The sequence below is a fragment of the Nomascus leucogenys genome, chromosome 14 (genome assembly GCF_006542625.1).
Source record: "Nomascus leucogenys isolate Asia chromosome 14, Asia_NLE_v1, whole genome shotgun sequence".
In the NCBI taxonomy this organism is placed as follows: domain Eukaryota; kingdom Metazoa; phylum Chordata; class Mammalia; order Primates; family Hylobatidae; genus Nomascus; species Nomascus leucogenys.
Window position 1 is genome coordinate 41,677,339 of NC_044394.1, and position 17,988 is coordinate 41,695,326.

At 41.3% G+C, this 17,988-nt stretch overlaps 1 protein-coding gene across 12 annotated transcripts in view; it reads left to right on the plus strand.

Moving 5' to 3' along the window:
* Nucleotides 1-17,988, plus strand: part of SPECC1 (sperm antigen with calponin homology and coiled-coil domains 1) — a 295,377-nt gene that overhangs the window by 200,333 nt on the left and 77,056 nt on the right. For 8 of the 12 annotated variants that reach the window (XM_030828445.1, XM_030828444.1, XM_030828446.1 and 5 more), the window contains 3 exons: nt 179-384; nt 13,844-13,989; nt 15,106-15,206. In XM_030828445.1, the coding sequence (XP_030684305.1) occupies nt 179-384; nt 13,844-13,989; nt 15,106-15,206 (453 nt within the window). Of the gene's footprint in view, nt 1-178; nt 394-4,825; nt 7,383-13,843; nt 13,990-15,105; nt 15,207-17,988 lie in introns of those variants that run through there. The other 4 variants (XM_030828452.1, XM_003281501.3, XM_030828453.1 and 1 more) reach the window with 3 other exon arrangements.

Here is a 17,988-nt window from a genome sequence, read left to right on the forward strand (position 1 = left end):
ACCTGAAGGTGTAATTCCACCAGTGCCTTTTCCTAGCAGTGAGCCACCGTGAAAGCAGGGCCTCACCAAACACTGCTGGCATTTTTTTCTTGGTGACCAACACGGGGACTCTGGGGTCCCTGCCCAGGCACCGGCCCTGGCAGGTGTCTGACATAGGGATGGGCTCTGGCGTTTTTAGGAGGAGACCGAGGAATGGAGGCGGTTCCAGGCGGATCTGCAGACCGCAGTGGTGGTGGCCAATGACATCAAGTGTGAGGCCCAGCAGGAGCTGCGCACTGTGAAGAGGAAACTGCTGGAGGAGGAGGAGAAGAATGCCCGGTTGCAGAAGGAGCTGGGGGATGTGCAGGGCCACGGCAGGGTGGTCACCAGCAGAGCTGCCCCTCCGTGAGTCTGGTGGGCACCAGGGCCATGCTTGCTTCTCAGTCACTATGTATGGGGCTCCCTGGTGGGGATTGGACTCTTCATGTCTGTGCCAGGCTCTGCTATTTCCTTTCTGAGATCACCCTGAATTACTAGCACCACCTTACCACTAGGAACATTCTGTACAGTACCCAGTCCCTGCCATGCTGCAGCATGAGAGGCTGCTAAGCTTCTCACTTACATATGAAGGGCCAGTTCTAGCCAAGTATCCTGCTAGGCTTAAAGAATAGAAGTCCTGTCTAGAATGCTCCTTGAATCTTAGTATTTATTAATGCAGGGGAGTGCACACTAATAAATACAAATCCACCACCTTGCACAGGTCACTCCCATGCAGTGGGAGAAGCTGGAATCACTCCTGAGGGGAGGAGCCGCCAGAGAAGGACACATTTCTCCGGGCCCAAGGATGTGCCTGCTTATTGAGAACACCCATGAGCTACATCAAAAGGCCTTGACATAACCTACTTTATTAAAAAAGGGTGAGAGTGGAAAACATGCATTTGGCTGATGTGTGACATTCCCTTCTGCTCTTGATGGGGAGAAGCACACAGTGTATCAGCCCAGGGAGCTCTACTAACAGTGACATTTAAGAGGAAGGTATTCCCAAAGTGAATGCAGTGTTAATTATTATCTGAAATTTAGATGGTTTACAGACAAATTTATAAACAGCATTTTTTGCTTTAGCTAATATTATATTTACCCAATGAGGAATCAGTGTCCTTAATTTTGAGATTCTTGGATATTAGGAAATGATTTTGAATTTTTAGGTGTCTCTCAAATATCAAACATAGTCTTTTTAGATCATATTTCCTGGGTTTTGAATGTTGATCAGTTGGCCCTAGTGTTTACATATTTCCAAGATCAGTGGCTAGCTCTTGAGCCTTTTGATCTGATGTTCGGTTATCATGAATTTCATGACACTGGAAAGAGATTTTTCAGAATTCAGCTGTGATTCTCCTGTCAATTCTGCTCCAAGTAATTCCTTATTTCTTTGTTTATAACTTTTACATAAAATGGCCTTTGGGGAAGGATGAAGATCAGATGTAGCTAGCTCCACAATTCACTGTTGAAAAATTAATATCAAGATCATTATTTTATTTAGTTATTTATTTTTAGAGATGGGGTCTCACTATGTTGCCCAGGCTGGACTTGAACTACTGAGCCCAGGAGATTCTTCTGCCTCAGCCTCCTGACTAACTAGGACTACACATGCGCCAGACAAGGTCATTACTTTATAGACAGAGCTTTACCCTCTGGACACCAAAGGATGTGAATTTTAAGTGGAGGTAGAGGGAGAATAGGAAAACTAGATTTCACAGTGTTCCCTACTGAAACAGTAGTGAGGCCGTTCTGGGTGGCCTCTGTGTCTGCTTTTGTTTGTTTGCCTCTGTCTTGCTTCCCTATTGTCTGTCATTGGAAGAAAATCCAAGTCAGAACTTGTGTTGCTTCACATGGACATTATTTTAATGATAAATAGTAAAAGACAAGTCCTGAGTTTCTATGGTGGCCCCGAATAGGTTCTTGTATGAGATACTGTGTTTCTTACGGATATTCTGAGACACAGGCCAGGTTCTTGTATGAGATGCCATGTTTCTTACATATATTCTGAGACACAGGCCAGACTGTGCAGTGTGAACCCTGATATTCTAGGAAATGTCCGCATATGTCCTGGCAGTTGAGGACTCCCTATGCTGCATCCTGCATCTTCAATCTTAACGTCACCTTTTTTTTTTTTAAGCACAGAATGTTTCTTTTTTGATTTTCCAGTGATTTGCAAACCTACCTCCCAATCGAACAGTTTAATCCCTTATCAAAAAACATTTCGAAATTTTAGAATGGACACCAATGAGAACATGTCACAGTACTGAAATCAGGCATCAGAACGTTTCTGTCAACGCATTTGGCAGGAAGTCAGACAAGTGCCGATGATGCTGATTTTGCACTTCTCTGGCAAGCTGCCCCCTCTAAAGAGTTGACTATATGGCAGTTAGTCGCTGATGGTTCAGCCACTTCCAGCACCTACCCCATGAGCAAGACTTGAAACCAACTCACACCCTCAAAGCTCCGGAAGCCACCTAGTGTTTCCATCTTGGCTGAAGGAGTTCTTGATTGAAACTCAATTTGACTTTGACAGTCATCTAGTGAGAACTCAAAAGTCATTCTTGGTTCAGCCACAGCCAAAGAACTTGCAGAGCATTCTCTGACGAGGTCCTCAAGGACGGCTGAGAGAAGGTAAGATCACCCAAAAAGCACCTGGATCCCGACATGAGATTACCTGGTTCTTAAGCTCTGTTTGTGTCCATGGGCACTCACAGGGTTGGTTGCAGCCAGGCTGATAAGCACGAGATGAAGCACCCGGGCAGAAATGCAAACCAGCATTCATTGCTGGAACTCAGTAACTAAACAGTGGGACATTATCTAACTCATCCATGTAACAGGACTGAAGTCCTGTTACCCTTTCACATATATTTTTATTTCAGAGTCAGAATAACTGATGTTAAGGTATGTGGGGAAGGAAGGCGGTAGCCTCATCTTTGCAGTCAACCAGCAATATCTCATTCCCAGTGTCAGGTTTGCAGCCAACCGGTAACATCTCATTCTCAGCCCTGCATCTTGCCTCTGTTAAAAGAGGTGGGAAGAGGGGGTCGTTTTTGAGGTCTTTTTAAGCTCTGCTGTTCTCTGGACTGGTTGGTTAGCTGACCTTTCCCTGGTGGGAGAGTAAGAAACTCCAGTGCCAGCCTTAGAGTTATTCTGGTGCAATACTTTGAACCTCTTTGACACAGTGGCGTCTCCATATCTTAGTTGTGGCTTGTGAGCCTGCTCTTTCTCTTCCAGAAATGTGAACAAGCCATTGTGTTTTTAGGGACCTAAAACTGATCTGTTTCATTGGACACATATAATGTAATAGATGAAAAGATAATAACTTTTTCAGCTCTGGCTCCTCCCAGTTTTGAAAACTACCAATTGAGAAAAAGGCTTTGAAATGAAAACTCTCACTGAAATGAACCCATCACATCTTTTTCCTGAAAAGTTGAGTCCTGGGGCCTGGCAAAATCAGAAAAAACACAGGCAGCTCAATGTAATGATATATTGTGCCACATACAAGCTTTCTAATGAAAGACATGGTTCATGAGCAGCGCATGGCACAGGCTTCTCAAGCAGCATCAGGGAAAGACCTCTGTGTTTGTGGCATTTGTTTCTCTTGTTCTGAAACAGCAAATGCCATTACTTTTAGGGTGACTTACTCTTACTGTGTTTGTCATATAACACCAATAAACATCCATGGAAAAAATCTTTAGAAGAGATAATTAAACACACTTAACATCTGTGCCTAATTAATGCTCTTGGTTTCTAAATAGAATGTCTGTGATTCGAATGTGTTTTGTTTTGCCTGCACCACAAGTTCTTGCATTGTCACCTCTTGGAGGTGAGCAGTGTGGCAGCGCAGCACGTGCAGACTCCACTGGAATTGGCTTAACTCCATGTGTGCACATCCGTGTCAGCCCAAGTGTCACTGTGTGTGCCTGTGCTGCCTTCTGTGTTGCTCTGATGGCTGTAATGGGTCACAGCCGCTCAGCATGTGTTCTCCAGCTACCATGGAGAGGGGCGGGGCGGAAGTTGGAGGTATAGATTCTTTAAGGTCCCTTTTCCAGCTGTCTTGCCACAGATGCTCTGATACTGAGCCCCTCTCCCAGGTGGAGGGGGGCTGTTCTCCTGAGGATTCTTTAGCAGTTTCTGAACAGACCTCACCTTAGCACCCATGACGGCATGATGGACAGGGGTCTCCAGCATTTAATTTGGCCTTTGATGCAGAACCTGGTCCTCTCAGTGTGCTCTTATTCCAGCCAGCATTATCTGTTCACTCACCTAGTACTCTTTTTTCATAGTTTAAATGTACGTTTATGACATTAGACACACAGTTTGTAATTCTAAAGAGCTGTGTCTGCCTCCATGTTCTCTGACCCCCGATTTTACAGATTTCAACAATGTGGACATAAGCTTCTCTTAGGCCTTCAGGATTTTTAGGTTGCAGTTATAAAAGCAAGAAGGTTTTTTGGCCTTGACAGTAGAGAGAAGCATGAGCCTCTGTAAATTCTGGAGGGGCCTGTGGTGTTCATCCTGGACATCTCTGCTTCACCACACAGTTCTTTGCTGGAGAAGTTCTGGTGGAAAGAGCCTAGTACAGGCATTTGCAGTCTGGCTTTTTTTTTATTTTATTTTTTATGTCTGAAAAGCTTTGGCTTCCAAAAAATTGGAATAGTAGGAATTAAAATCTGTTGGCCTATCCTGGAGATTAGCTTTTCCCTGTGGGATAGTGTAAGCTGGAAATTCTTGCGTTTGTGAACTAAGACTGTATTGCCTTAGGTAACTCCTTTACAGCCTCTCCCTCCCATTTCTATTTTCACAGCTCCCTGGGCTCTGTCAGATAGCAGAGCATTTGGTGGAAGAAAGACAGCCCAGCTCTTGCCATGATTGGGAGCCGCAGCCATCTCTAGATGAAAGGGGGAATGTGTAGAGGAGAAATTGCCTCTTTATAAAGAGCCCAGTTGTCTCCTTGTGACATTCTCTCTTTCTCAGAGTCATTGCCGTCAAGTTTCTGCTTTTTGTCCACATTTTGGGATCAGCTCACTGCATGATCAAAGATGATGTTTCCCTCTTTTTACTTTTCCTCAGAAGATTGAGCCATCTTTTATTTGGAGAATAAAATGAAGTTGTTCTGAAAAAAACAAAGTACAAGTCTTATGAAAAGCTATTTGCAGCTGGAGTACTGAAAGGGTGCAGTGGCAGAGCAGATGCAGAGCTGGGTATGGTGCAGGCCCGAGTTCTTTTGTGTTTGTGTGTGTGTGTGTTTTTTTTTCTTTTTTTTTTTTTGAGACAGAGTTTTACTCTTGTTGCCCAGGCTGGAGCGCAATGATGCGATCTCAGCTCACTGCAACCTCTGCCTCCTGGGTTCAAGTGATTCTCTTGCCTCAGCCTTCCAAGCAGCTGGAATTACAGGCGCCTGCCACCACGCCCAGCCAATTTTTGTATTGTTAGTAGAGATGGGGTTTCATCATGTTGGCCAGGGTGGTCTCGAACCCCTGACCTCAGGTGATCCCCACCTCAGCTTCCCAAAGTGCTGGGATTACAGACATGAGCCACCGTGCCCAGACCCTAAGGCTCAAGTTCTACTTTTTGGTGTTCATTTCTCTGCTTCCTTTTGATTGTGGTGTCTGATCATCTTGGAATTCACATTACTCAAGGCAAAATAGAAAGCCATCTGCGTGATGTCATATTCCGAAGAAGTCAGAAGGTTCGGCGAGTTGGAGCTTTACTCTTGTTGCCCTGGCTAGAGTGCAGTGGTGTGATCTTGGCTCATTGCAAGCTCCACTTCCTGGGTTTAAGCTATTCTCCTGCCCTGGCCTCCCAAGTAGCTGGGATTACAGGCATGTGCCGTCATGCCCGGCTAATTTTGTATTTTTAGTAGAGACGCAGTTTCACCATGTTGGTCAGGCTGGTCTCGAACTCCTGACCTCGAGTGATCTGGCCGCCTCGGCCTCCCAAAGTGCTGGGATTACAGGCTTGAGACCCCATGCCCAGCCCCTTCTGTGGGGTCTTGATTGAGCCCCTTCACTCGGAGTCTGACTTCATTACCTCGTCTGAAACAAGGTGCCTCCAAGCTTTGGGTTGATTTCCAGAATCTTGCTGGGTTAAACATAAATAGAAGTTTGCTCATAAAGGATGTTATTAAGCCGGATAGGTAAGCACGGTGACAATGGCAATAGAAATCTAATGGAAAACGATTGAATGACAACTGCACCAAAGTTTCATGGATGAAACTCACCCCAGAAACTTAGTGTTCAAATCAGAGTGATACACAATTCAAAATGTGATTTTAAACTTCTGGAAATATGTGTGTTTGTGAAGATCGAAATCCAATTCAGCAACCTCCATCAGGCAGAAACCTCCTGCAATTCTCACGTGAGGAACTGGTTCACAGTGTACACAGCATGGAGCCATTAGTGACATTATCCAAAGGATGAGACAAGACAAGAGTTACTGTCTAATAAAAGAAAAATTAGGAACAAGAATGCTCTTTAAACTCAGGAAGATCTTTTGGGTTGTCAAATAGGACAGCACAGAATCACTAGAAAAATTGTCGTGAGAAGAGACATTGAGGTCTTCTCTGTAAAAATAACTTAGATACTTGTGAATAGGACTGAAATTTATATTTTGGGAGCTCTTTACCTCAGATTCAGAGTTCTTAGGATTATTTAAAATTCATTTGCTGGGTGTTTTCAAATATAAACAATAAGAAAACTGCAACTTCAACTTAAAAGGCACTGCTGTATTTGCATCCCATATTTTGACCTGTCATTAGGTACTGTTGAATGTTTTTATCTGTAAGCATTTATGAAGTGCAAAATAAACATGTTATTATATAGAAGCGTCTGCTGCTTAGTTTTAATCACCAGCTACGTTTCTGCAGGGCCTTTATGTCGTTTTGTTCTACATTTTTTTCTGAATACAGTTTCAGAACTTCAGAGTCACATCAAGTAACTAGAATTTGAGGTAGAAAAAAGCTGGACTGTAAGTTGTAAATAGGAGGTTGACATGGAATATGAACAATTTCATTAGCAGAACAAAAGGGCATGGAGTAAAAATGCTAATTTTGCATAAATTTTTAAAACTAGGGTCTCAGAAAATATAGTATGGACTTAAAGTCTAGATGTGTTTTGTTGACATTTAAATATGAATAGATTGATGATTTAATGTATTGGAGTTTTTCTTAATTATGAAGTATTATTTAGGTATACTAATAACAAAATGGAGACGTGTGAAGAAAAATATTACTCTTTCTTCTCCCTCAGTACCACCTGCGAGGAAATCAGTGTTAATAGCATGTACATTTTTCTTTACTCATGAATATGTATAGGGTTCATTTTTATATTTTTAATAAAAATTGGATTATATTCTATTCAGTACTCTGCACCTTTACTTTTTATTTTATTATATCATAGGCATCCTTCCAGATCAATACATAGAAATCTAGCTTATTTTAAGAACAACATGACCTTCCATAGGAAGGACATGTCCTGGAATATTAAAATATTGTCTTACTAATGCACAACAAGGTTATAATTTTTTTCTTTATGAGTAATGCTATGATAGCAGTCCTTATTCATATAGTCCTATGTAGTTGTGGTTTTAGTTTTATAGAATGGGTTTTTCAAAATACTATTGCTGCTCTAAAGTATATGCACATTTTTATTTTAATAGATGTCTCCAGTTACTCACCTGAGTGCTGTGACATTTCACTCTTGAACATGCCCATCTCTGTACAGCCTGAGCAGTAGTGGAGAGCTTTGATCTTATTTTTGCCAATAGGATAATCAAAAAATACTATCTTATTAGCACTTTAATTTGCATTTTGCTGAGCTTTTTTTTTTTTTTTTTTTTTTTTTTTAAAGACAGGGCCTCACTCTGTCACCTAGGCTGGAGTGCAGTGGTACAATCATGGCTCACTGCAGCCTCAACCTCCTGGACTTGAGCAGTCCTCCCACCCCAGCCTCCTGAGTAGCTGGGACTACAGGGACACACCACCATGTCCAGCCAATTTTTTTTTTTTTTGTAGACACAAGGTCTCACTATGTTGCCCAGAGAGACTGGTATCGAACTCCTGGGCTCAAGTGATCCTCCCAATTCAGCCTCCCAAAGTGCAGGGATTACAGCCATGAGCTACCATGCCCAGCCCCTTCTAAGCACATCTTTGTATATACAGTTTACTAACCACTGCATTTTCTCTTCCAAGAATTACTAGTTTTGCAACTTTTCCCTGCTTTTTCACTGAGCTGATTGCTTTTTTCTCATCAGCCTATAAGTCAGTATTTTATTAGGGATGTGGTTTTATCCCCTGTATTATGAGCCTTTATCATCTTTATCATATTTTTCATGTGATGTGGCTTTATCTTCATCATAGAAAATTTTATATTTTTATGTAATGTAAACTGTTAGTGTTTTCCTTCATTCTTTAAGATTCCTTCTCCCTAGTATTATACAAATGTGCTATTAAATGTCTTCATCTACTTGATGCACACACATATGCAGGCCATTTGATCCGCCTCTCTTTATTTAATCTGATGTGAGGTGTGGTTCTTTTTCTCCCACTGGGTAGCACTATTTATTGCCAGAGTCATCCTTTGTCCGCTGAATTGAAATCCCACCTTTACACGGTTTATGTCATCCACATTCAGAGAGACCTGCCCTAGATGTGCTCCCATTTCTTTCTGAGTTAGCTCTGCTTTAAAATATTCATAGATTATTAGATTGCTTATATTACTTTTAACTTATCCTTTCATTTAAAATTTTTATTTTATTGAATTTTAAGGCAGACAGTATCAGTGTTGAACTCTGTTTCCAGTTATGAATTTACAAATGCCAGTCCTCTCTTGAGTGCAGTTTCCCCTTCACTTTGTATTATGAACTGTTTGCATTGAGCAGGGCATGATTTTGCCTGTCACCTTCTCTTGATGAAGCAGATCCAGGTGTGGCAGGGTCTGACGTTTGCCCCAGGTCCGTGTCTGGATTCTGCTCAGATCCACTGCCTTTGCCTGACAATGCTTCTGATCTTCTTCTCATGACTTAAACGTGTTGGGAGGCTCTTGAAGGTACATTTATATTACATACTTGGAGGTACAGAAGCCCAGGTAGAGTAGAGAAGGGTGAGTGCCTAGTGGGAAATTCACCTGTACCCAGTTTCTTCTCTGCCTGGTGAGCCTGGAACGCACAGCCAGCTCTCTGGGTCTGTTTGCGTGCCCCTCATCCATTTTAGGTGCACACTGTGGCTCTTCCTGTCCTGCCCCTTGTCACTACTGCCCTTTATGCCTGGGGTAAACCAACCTTGGCCTTCTCGGATGTAAATTCCTCTTGTTCCTGATCCTTTGCCAAAATGCCCTGCATCTCTCTGGGCTTCTTGTGCTCCTCTCCAGCCCTGGCCCTCTAGGTTGGGGGACATTAGTTGGGGTTTTCCCATATCTCTGTTCTCTTTGGAAGGGGATTGGGGGAAAGCCCTTGGTATTGTATTTTCATTCCCCCGACCATGTACTCTCTATTAGCAGAAATTCTTCAAAATCTAAGCCACGTCAATGATACTCGACTACAGGACTTTTACTATTTGATTCTTATTGTTGGGATTTGTAGATTAAGATGCTGGTGTTCAAATTACTTTCTTATCCTGTTCGTTTTTATTGTTATATATGCTTTTATTGAAATTTGAAAGTGAAATTTAGAAGATATTGTTTGACACCTAAGAGACAAAGTACTTCATAATTTCTGTCTTCAAATAGGGTGAAAAACTTCTGTTAGATTTGTTTTAAGCAAAATAAGTATTTAGAGAAAATTACATTCCAGGCAAGGGCATAGAATGAGCAAAGGCACAGAGGCAGGACATAAAAGTAAAAAACTTCAGGTGAATAGTCCAAAACTAGATGGGCAGAGGGGAGTCTTGGGAGATTAACCAAAAGGCCTGGGGTTGGGCTTTGTTCAGGTGTTCAGGAAAGAGACCGGCAGGCGTGAGCATGTGGTTGACACGCCACCTGCCCTCTTCGCAAATATTAATCTGCCAACTGTGAAGGTAGCAGTGGTGCCATACAACATTACCCAAATGGAGTTAACCTTTGAATACCTTAAAAATCATCACGTACGGGAGCTCACCTGTTCCTGGATCAGAATGAACAATGACATAAAGTGGTGTTTTTAGGAAGTAAATGCTGTAGACCATCACTGATATTTGAAAACTCTGTTCTCTAACGTAACGAGGAAAGCAGCAAATTAGAGAGGTTAAATAAAAGTTTTAAAGGGAAATAATTACAGACATATATGTATATGTACTTAAATGACAAGGTGAGGCATAGAAGGCAGACCGACATTCAGTGAGGAGGGCCATGCGCCTTGCTGTGCTCCATGGAGACACTGCCTGCTTACGGAGTGTGCATCACCTGCTGTGTGTGACACAGCATCAGGCGGTCTGGCCTGCAACTGTCGTTCTGTAGTATGGGTTGCCGCCTTTTAAGAGCAGATTATTGTATAAAGATAGGAGCACTGAAATAACTTGGTAGTATTTTTTAAATGTACTTAAATTTTAGGAAGAAATACCATCAGTATTATTTCTAGAACCTTGTATACCTCTCACAGAACATTTATGCATTATAGAAAATTTGAGAAAGGCATGGCCAGAGCTGGATTTGCATCCCAGATTCACCATTCATGAATCATGTGACCATGGTCAAATTTTCCTCTAAAATAAGGGATAATAATATCTAGGAGTTTTGTTGAAAATTAAATTAGATAATGTTTTTAAGACACATGGTACTGTGCTTGGCATATACAGTGGAGTTATACACATATTTGTTTTACCGAAATTATTGATTATTATCATAGTTTTATATGCTGGGAGCAGGTAGAATACATGCTTCATTTTTGTTGTTTTAAGCGTGACCCTTAAACACTAAGCAGCTATTTAATCTGTGATGTAACTGAAGAAAGAGCCAACCAGGAAATGCTGGAGGGAATGCAAGTATGTGAGACTTCTGGAGAGTTGGTGTGTTTGTAAACAGTCGTGTTTACAAAAGCATGTACTTTTGAGTGACTCAAGTTATTTTCATGGCTTATTTGACTACATGTGTGACTGTTATTTTACAGGTTGACTTTAGAACCTAACATCAGCCTTAGAGGCAGTAGCAAGCCTTGAACAAGTGTTTCTCCCATAGTGGTACCTTGCAGTTTTTCTTTTATTTAATGCTAAGACATACCTGGCTGTATGCTTAAATATTTTTTAATATTCATTATAGAATACAGAGTTTTTATTCTTCCTTGGAACAGAGGAAATGTAATACTTCATTTGTGGCTGAGCTGTTACTAATTAATCCCAGCCAATTCTAAAATAGGCTGGTGTAAGGATTTTCAACCTCATTTATGATTATAGTACATACTAATATGCCAATAGCATTCTTAATAACCATTTTCTTTGGTTATTCAATTCAGGCTTTGTTTTGTGAATCCCTCACACACAGAGAGACACACAGACACACATACACACACACACACACACACACACACACACACCACTGTTATATAACACAATGGGTATTTCTCTTCTCAAATTATACAGGGTTTTCTCATACTGACTCTTACTGTTCTAGCCAAGTAGACTGAGTGTTTGAAATATTGTCTTTGGATTCCTGAAGGCAGAGGTAATTGATTCTTGTGGCCTTGCTTTTGAAATTTATCATTTGATATTTTGAATTGCAGATAAATTTAGATAACTGAAAGGAACAACCTCAGCAGAATGTAGGCTTCTCCATTTTGTTCTTATTAAATTATCAAAGAATGAAATGTAAAATGAATTATTTAAAATGATTGTCCTTGGAGGCCTTTGGTACTGAGTCATTTTAATGGACTGGTAAGAAGGTGGCCAGGCGCAGTGGCTCATGCTGTAATCCTGGCACTTTGGGAGGCCAAGGCAGGCAGATTGTCTGAGCTCAGGAGGTTGAGACCAGCCTGGGCAACATGGCGAAACCCCATCTCTACTAAAAAAAAAAAAATACGAAGGATTAGCCACGTGTGGTGGTGCTCGCCTGTAGTCCCAGCTACTCAGGAGGCTGAGGCATTAGAATCGCTTGAACCTGGGAGGTAGAGGTTGCAGTAAACCAAGATTGCACCACTGCACTCCAGCCTGGGCGACAGAGCGAGACTCTGTCTCAGAAAAAAAAAAGGTGGCTCATTTCGTTTGTTGATGATCTTCATGAGAATGGCTAGCACAGACAGAGGAAATTATTTTCTGCTCAAACCTGACCTGATTTCTTTTTCTTTCTGCATTTCTGCCACCTGATTTTATTGTATGGGAAAGTATGAAAACCAGTTCCTCTCAATAAACCTTTAAAAATTATTTTAAAAACCCAACCTCCTGCAATTTCTGAAGTGCCTGATAGTTTCTTCCAATAAAGTTTTCAGTTTACTGATTTTTTTTTCATTCGTAAGAAGGGACTGTGGAGTGAAGATTGTAAGGCAGTGTGGTTTAACTGTTTTAAGTTTTGTTTCTCTTAAATTTATTCTATTCATGTTATTTATAGAGCAACAGAAGAAAGCTTAGAGAATTAAGGACAAATAAATTCAACAGCAGAAGCTTATGAGTAGCTAGATTAATTTCAAAATGATCAGTAAGTAACTATTTTATTTACTGATTTATTTTAAACTTCCACCGACCTTATTGAAATATACTTCCAGAAACATTGTTTGAACTATTCTCATAAATTAGTCATCTTGCAAAACAGCTGTGGCAATATGATACAGTGAAGACAGCAGTGATTTAGCAATGAGAAGGTTGGGAGTTCTTGTCTTGGCTCGGTCACAGGGAGATCACATGACATGCCAAAGTCCCCTAGATGTGGAAGCCATGCATGAGAGGATTGAGGATTGGGTCAGTGATCTATGATAGAATACTTTCTATGAGTCTAGAAGCCTCATGAAGAACACACCAGGAAACTTGGGTGAGAGCAGGAGCTTCACCTTATGCAGAATTGCAGTGTGATTTTAGAGTGCTGTTACCATTCTTATGCTTAGAAGGCAGAGTGTCTGAATCAGGATTCTGTTGTGTATAATGGATTGCACTCTCGTTGGCTTAGGCAGAAAGGTGTTAAATGGTTTGCAGAATTGTTGGGAAGGCTGAGCTTCCAGGAGCAGCTCCCAAAGTCTCCACACAGAACTGGACCACCAGGGAACCTACTCCCTCCACCAGGACAGGAGCCTTAGCTTCAGAAAGCTGCCCACCCAGTTGGAAAGCTGCCACCACAGTTTCCAGCACCATAGCATCTTGTCTCTGCTACAGTCTCTGTCTACATCGTGAATGCCCGGTGCCCTGCCTCTCTTCCTCTGATTCAGGTCCCACTCCAGGTCTTGCCCAAGTCTTTCTGATTGGTGGAACTTAAATCACACCCAAAATCCCATCTGTAGGAGAGCTGTGAGATTTCATCTTTCCAAACTCTGTGTACTGCATGGGGGTTGGAGCACATGTCGGCAGCCAGTCCACTGCATTCACCATTGACAGTAGGTGAAATATTTACGATCAATAATATTTGCATTTTTTCACAAAAAATGCACAATTTGCAGAGTAGCCATACACACTTTTTATTTACAGCTAATACCAAGTCACTCTACATATAAAAATAATTATTTCTGACCATTTCCCAAGAAAACAGCTCTTCTAAAAATTGAGAGCAGTGCCTACATTATTTCCTAAAGATGCAAACTGGTAGAGAAAACAGGATGTTAAATTCAGAATTTCCCTTCCAGCTTTGTTTATTTTCTCCAGTTCTGTTTTCCTCTGTGTCTTTTTATCCCATGGGGATGTCCTCCACCTTTTCAATCTGATTTGCTCTTTGCCATGCAGACCTGTGGATGAAGAGCCAGAGTCCTCTGAGGTCGATGCTACTGGTCGGTGGCCTGGTGTCTGTGTTAGCAGAACATCTCCAACACCCCCAGAGTCAGCAACCACCGTTAAGTCACTTATCAAGTCATTTGACTTGGGACGCCCAGGTATTTAATCATTTTTTCTATAAGCAAAGCTCCAAATTCAAACTTTGGCCCGACATTTGATATGTCTACTATCTCTACTCCACCCTGGCCCTATGTTGTTACAACCACAAGGGCGCTTTCCAGGTCCTACCACGTGAAGCCACTGCATGCAGGAGCCTGGCTGAGGCTCCAGGGAGGCACTGATGGAGAGCCTGGCTCATGAATAACACAAATGCAGCCTCTTCCTCTCTACCGCTTCCTTCTATCCAGTTCCCGCCTTGCTACTTTTCTTTTCTGCCTCTCATTGCCGTTAAATTCAGGTCACTACTATTTGCCTTTTTGTCATCTCATGAGAATTATGAGGGTCAGCTGGAGACTTCATCTGCTAGGAAACGAGACACCACATCTGTGCACCTAGCCCTCTTGTAGGCACCCCTGGCCATCCCCATCTTGCAACCTGCTAGACATTTTTCTACCTGGTCTTGTACGTGAGCACCTGTGCTAATCTGTCACTCCTGATATAGGTGTGTTCCCAGCTTTTCCTGGTATTGTCTGATGGTCTCACAATTCCCCTTTAGTCATGCTTATCTTTCTATATGAGAAAGATGTGTAGCTATACTTCATACATATACTGTACACATAAACATAGCAAATAGAAGAAACAGAATGTGCATCTCCCTACAGTAACAATATCTTTCTTCCCCAGACTGCAACAAACATGCCATTGTATTGGGAGACTGTAGTAAAAGTTAATCCTAGGATGTACCTGGTTGTCTCTGCTAAAATTGTTTGCACCTAAATTAGATTAAGACTAGACTCTACATACTGTGAAGACAAAATGAATTAACAATTCATACAAGAACTTTTCTGTTCCTTCTTTCTCTAGGCACCTCATTATTTATACAGTTTCTTTTTGCTCAGCTATCCTTCATCTAAGACTGACCTCCACTCAGCTAAATCTTCCCTTGTTTCCCCAATGCAGCTCTAGTCCAGAGAAGAAAAGGATAATAGAGTAAATATTACACTAAACACGTATACTGCTTAAGCCACCAAAAAAAGTAACCAGAAATCAGGAACAACTATATGCTATTTTGAAGTGGAACAACATATAAATGTTCCCATGTTTTTTCTTGGCAGGTGGAGCTGGACAGAATATTTCTGTCCATAAGGCCCCCAGAAGTCCCCTAAGTGGGATACCAGTGAGGACTGCTCCAGCAGCTGCTGTCTCTCCAATGCAGGTAGATGAGCCCCAGAAATAACCACTGCTTATGGTTTGCTGTGTATCCCTCTAGATGTTTTTCCTTACACGTATTAGTGTCCGTGTGTCTATGTGTGTGTGTGTAGAGTATGTGTTTTGTAAATTGGATTACACTATGCATTATTCCAATACTTATTTCACCTTATCATCGGAATGTAAGCTTCATGAGGTCAGATGTTTTTGTTCATTTTGCTTGCTGTTTTATCTCTTGTCTGTAACACTGGCTGGCACATGGCCACATTATAGTAGAAGTTCAATAAATATTTGTTGAACGAATGAAGGAATATGTCTTCAAATTTTAATATTTGCAGAAACTATTCTTTTTATAAAAGATTACATAATTTGTGGTGATTTATTTAGCCACTCTTCTACCGATAGAAGTTAGGTTTTTTTGGATTTAACTTATTACAAAAAATAATACAGTGAAGATACTGATAGAAATTTTTGACCACTTAAGGGGTTACTTTTTAAATAAGGGTATATCAAGATTCATTTGTAAATATCAGAGATCACTGTAGTTAAGCAGAAAGGAATTTAATACAGGGATTTTGGTACTGAGGGCTGGAGAAAGGTCTAGGCTGCACTGAGCTTCCAGGAAAGGTTCCCACAGCATCTGAAAGTTGGCCCATTAAAGGAGCTTCTGTTTCTGCCAGAATTGGGAAGTCTTTCTCTAGGTGCTTACCGAGGACCACCACTGTTACCAAGATCTAGGATCAGCCTCGTGACTACACTGCCACAGGTGCAGTCCATGCCAGAAAAGCACGCTCTGTGCCTGCCCAATACTGACCAGAAAACGAAGGAACAGACCCCGGAACCTCTGCTCCCCTGCCACAGAACAGCGAATGCCTTCTCAGCCATGTTTACCAGGAGAAGCTGCAGAAGGGAAGCCTTATGCTCCCTTGCACCTTCCAGATCCTCTGAGAGGGGGCCTGTTTGACAGAAGCTAGGCCACTTGATGAGCCAAGCTTTAAAGGAGTTTGCCAAGTACACCCTTTAGCTTCCCAGTCCCTTATAGTTCAATAAGTCACCCTACAAAGAGATGAGGATGGAGTTGAGTGAGCCCATCTTGAGATCTTCTACAAATTGATTCCTAGTAAAGGAAAATGGAGTCCTAGAAAAGGAAGTGTATTTGGCCTTTCCCAGCATGTTGAAAAACTTGATAGACACATTGCCCTTCAGTTTGCCCTCCCGCTCACAGTACTATTTTCCAAGAATTTTGACACTGTCTATAAATTTTGAAGATCAAGTAAATGAACAGTATCTTGTTTTACTTTGTCAGTAAGGTGGTATGATTCATATGATTATAGGCCATTTATCTTTTGTGTGTCTGTATGGAAACTTACATACTTTGCCTACTTTTCTTTTGAAGTGTTAGTCTTTTTACGTTTTGTAAGAAGTATTGATATATTGTGCTTTTTAACGTTTTTTTCATATGTAATTGTATTACCTTTGTTATCTTTTTATTTTTTATTTTATTGTACTTTAAGTTTTAGGGTACATGTGCACAATGTGCAGGTTTGTTACGTATGTGTCTGTGTGCCATGTTGGTGTGCTGCACTCATTAACTCATCATTTAGCATTAGGTGTATCTCCTAATGCTATCCCTCCCCCCTCCCCCCTACCCCACAACAGTCCCCAGTGTGTGATGTTCCCCTTCCTGTGTCCATGTGTTCTCATTGTTCAGTTCCCACCTATGAGTGAGAACATGCAGTGTTTGGGTTTTTGTCCTTGAGATAGTTTACTGAGAATGATGGTTTCCAGTTTCATCCATGTCCCTACAAAGGACATGAACTCATCATTTTTTATGGCTGCATAGTATTCCATGGTGTATATGTGCCACATTTTCTTAATCCAGTCTATCGTTGTTGGACATTTGGGTTGGTTCCAAGTCTTTGCTATTGTGAATAGTGCCGCAATAAACATATGTGTGCATGTGTCCTTATAGCAGCATGATTTATAATCCTTTGGGTATATACCCAGTAATGGGATGGCTGGGTCAAATGGTATTTCTAGTTCTAGATCCCTGAGGAATTGCCACACTGACTTCCACAATGGTTGAACTAGTTTACAGTCCCACCAACAGTGTAAAAGTTTCCTATTTCTCCACATCCTCTCCAGCACCTGTTTCCTGACTTTTTAATGATGGCCATTCTAACTGGTATGAGATGATGTCTCATTGTGGGTTTGATTTGCATTTCTCTGATGGCCAGTGATGATGAGCATTTTTTCATGTGTTTTTTGGCTGCATAAATGTCTTCTTTTGAGAAGTGTCTGTTCATATCCTTTGCCCACTTTTTGATAGGGTTGTTCATTTTTTTCTTGTAAATTTGTTTGAGTTCATTGTAGATTCTGGATATTAGCCCTTTGTCAGATGAGTAGGTTGCAAAAATTCTCCCATTTTGTAGGTTGCCTGTTCAGTCTGATGATAGTTTCTTTTGCGTGCAGAAGCTCTTTAGTTTAATTAGATCCCATTCATCAATTTTGGCTTTTGTTGCCATTGCTTTTGGTGTTTTAGACATGAAGTCCTTGCCCACGCCTATGTCCTGAATGGTATTGCCTAGGTTTTCTTCTAGGGTTTTTATGGTTTTAGGTCTAACATGTACGTCTTTAATCCATCTTGAATTAATTTTTGTGTAAGGTGTAAGGAAGGGATCCAGTTTCAGATTTCTACATATGGCTAGCCAGTTTTCCCAGCACCATTTATTAAATAGGGAATCCTTTCCCCATTGCTTCTTTTTGTCAAGTTTGTCAAAGATCAGATA